Raw genomic sequence first — 2,238 nt, forward strand, 5'->3', positions numbered from 1 at the left:
ATTCGAAGGTGTGACTTATTGCCTACCAAATGCCTTGTTAGGAAATCGGGACAAGCACACCTTAATATTTGTAAATATATGGAAGGACAGAGTCTAATAGGCTGTTTGAATCCATGAACGTACAGATGGTATTAATGAAGGTGGCTTGCATTTCACTACGATTCTCAAGTGAGTGCTAGGAAGTCCTCTTGTTGATAGGAGATCTGGAAATGATTCTTTGCCCCTTGAAAAGTGACTATTCGGTGTTTTATGTCATCTTACAGGTAGAAGGACACAGAAGAGAAGATGGATTGGGGATCTCTGCAGGCCATTTTGGGAGGTGTAAACAAACACTCCACCAGCATCGGGAAGATATGGCTCACGGTCCTGTTCATCTTCCGCATCATGATCCTGGTCGTGGCTGCAGAGAGAGTCTGGGGAGATGAACAGCAAGATTTTGTCTGCAATACCCTTCAACCTGGGTGTAGAAATGTTTGCTATGATCACTTTTTTCCCATCTCTCACATCAGACTCTGGGCCCTGCAGCTGATCTTTGTCTCCACGCCTGCGCTGCTGGTGGCCATGCACGTAGCTTACACCAGGCATGAGAAGAAACGGCGCTTCAGAAACGGTGAGAAAATTGATATAGAAGAGCTGAAGAACGAAAAGATTCACATTCGAGGTCCCCTGTGGTGGACGTACACCAGCAGCATCTTCTTCAGGATCATCTTTGAAGCGGTCTTCATGTACGTGTTCTACTACATGTACGATGGGTACCAGATGCCTCGCCTGGTGAAGTGTGATGCGTGGCCCTGCCCCAACGTAGTGGACTGCTTTGTGTCTCGGCCCACCGAGAAAACCACCTTTACTATTTTCATGCTTGCTGTGTCCGGGATCTGCATGACGTTGAATCTGGCTGAGTTGTGTTACCTAGTGGCAAAAATCTGCATGAAACACTCCAGGAAAACAGCAGCTTTAAAATAATCTCCCAGTTCCAGGATGTCCTAGCTCCCCATTTCCCTCAAATTTTCTTAGGTGTCAGAAAACAATCTGCAATATTTTCACACTCAAAGAAAAGGACAAAAATGAAAGGACATTTTTATAATGATAGCCTGCTTGGGAAGCTGACACTGAGGCAAGTTTCAAGGTTATGAGCTAATTCAGTATTCTTGCATCCACAAATAGAGAGAAAAGTCTTTTGGCAGCAGCTTTTCCAAGTTTGCCTCCTGCTGTAATGGTCACTTCTCAAAAAGGGGGAGTGGAAAAGCCCAGAGAAGACTCTAGTGCCCACAAAAGAGCAGGGAATCACAAACACAGTGTCAGCTTCAGAGGCAGGCCAAAAACAAAGGGTTTTGGTCAAAAGTGGGAGGAAGGGTTTTTTTGGGAGGAACTTCCAGATCCTGGAGAAGACAGACAGGATCATTATAGCATGTGTCCTATTCTCTCTAAGCATTCTGGAGAGACATGAATTTCTTAGCAAATGCTATCAGCTTTGCTGGGGACCAGCACTTTTTTTTTATTATTTTTTGTTTTTTTCCTGCACTGTGGAGCCACTGGTATGTGGCTGGGGGTGGCCAGACTCAACTGCTTGTGGTCAGTGCTCCTCCCTCCACTCCCAGGGGCTGCAGCAGTCGGAGGAATTAAGTTTATTTTTCCTTCTTTTGGTCAGGTGAAAGAAAAGGGCTGTTGCCTCCCCAACATTTTGTGGAGAATCTCAGTACGGTAGATTTTATTTGATAACACTTTATCACCTGACCAGGCCTCCTTCAGCTGTGTACCTTGAACATTTTTTTCAGTAAAGATCAAGAAAAATTGCCTCATTGTTTCATTCTGTTTGTTTTCCAGAAGTGCTTCAACACTTATAGCATGATACCCAGTAGAGTGCACCTATTGGTGCTCCTTCCATTAGTTTTTTTTGTTTTCTTTTTTTTTGTTTTTTTTTTTTTTCTTCCCTTTATTACTCATACATCCTGTGTAACTTTTCTTCATGAAACCTTCTCCCACTCTGAGGTACCTTTGGAGTGAGTGCACCAAACCACTCCCAGTCTCTGACATTCCACATTGTGAGACTGAAACACCCTTCCTCTTCTTGCCATATGTTCAGCAAGAATTACAGACAATTTGCAGAGCTGAAATAGCAAAGTGCCCCAATCAGAAATGAGGAGGATCTTGAGAATTTGGTGTTTTTCTTAAAGTTCACATTGCTGAGCTGTGAATTGTACCTTACTGACTTGATCTGTGTGAGTCAGTCTTTTCTCC

General features: G+C 43.8%; 1 protein-coding gene across 1 annotated transcript; it reads left to right on the forward strand.

Annotated features, from left to right (window-relative positions):
* The first annotated feature begins 285 nt into the window (after positions 1-285).
* On the forward strand, positions 286-1,421 carry LOC116500673 (gap junction beta-6 protein-like). The gene has a single exon (XM_032205846.1). The coding sequence runs from the start codon at positions 286-288 to the stop codon at positions 961-963; it is 678 nt and encodes a 225-aa protein (XP_032061737.1). The 3' UTR covers positions 964-1,421.
* Positions 1,422-2,238: the final 817 nt, after the last annotated feature.

This window comes from Aythya fuligula, chromosome 1 (assembly GCF_009819795.1).
Source record: "Aythya fuligula isolate bAytFul2 chromosome 1, bAytFul2.pri, whole genome shotgun sequence".
NCBI lineage: Eukaryota > Metazoa > Chordata > Aves > Anseriformes > Anatidae > Aythya > Aythya fuligula.

What these genes read in the sequence shown, in the direction of transcription:
- LOC116500673 (XM_032205846.1), top strand. Translation starts at nt 286, where the DNA reads ATGGATTGGGGATCTCTGCAGGCCATTTTGGGAGGTGTAAACAAACAC.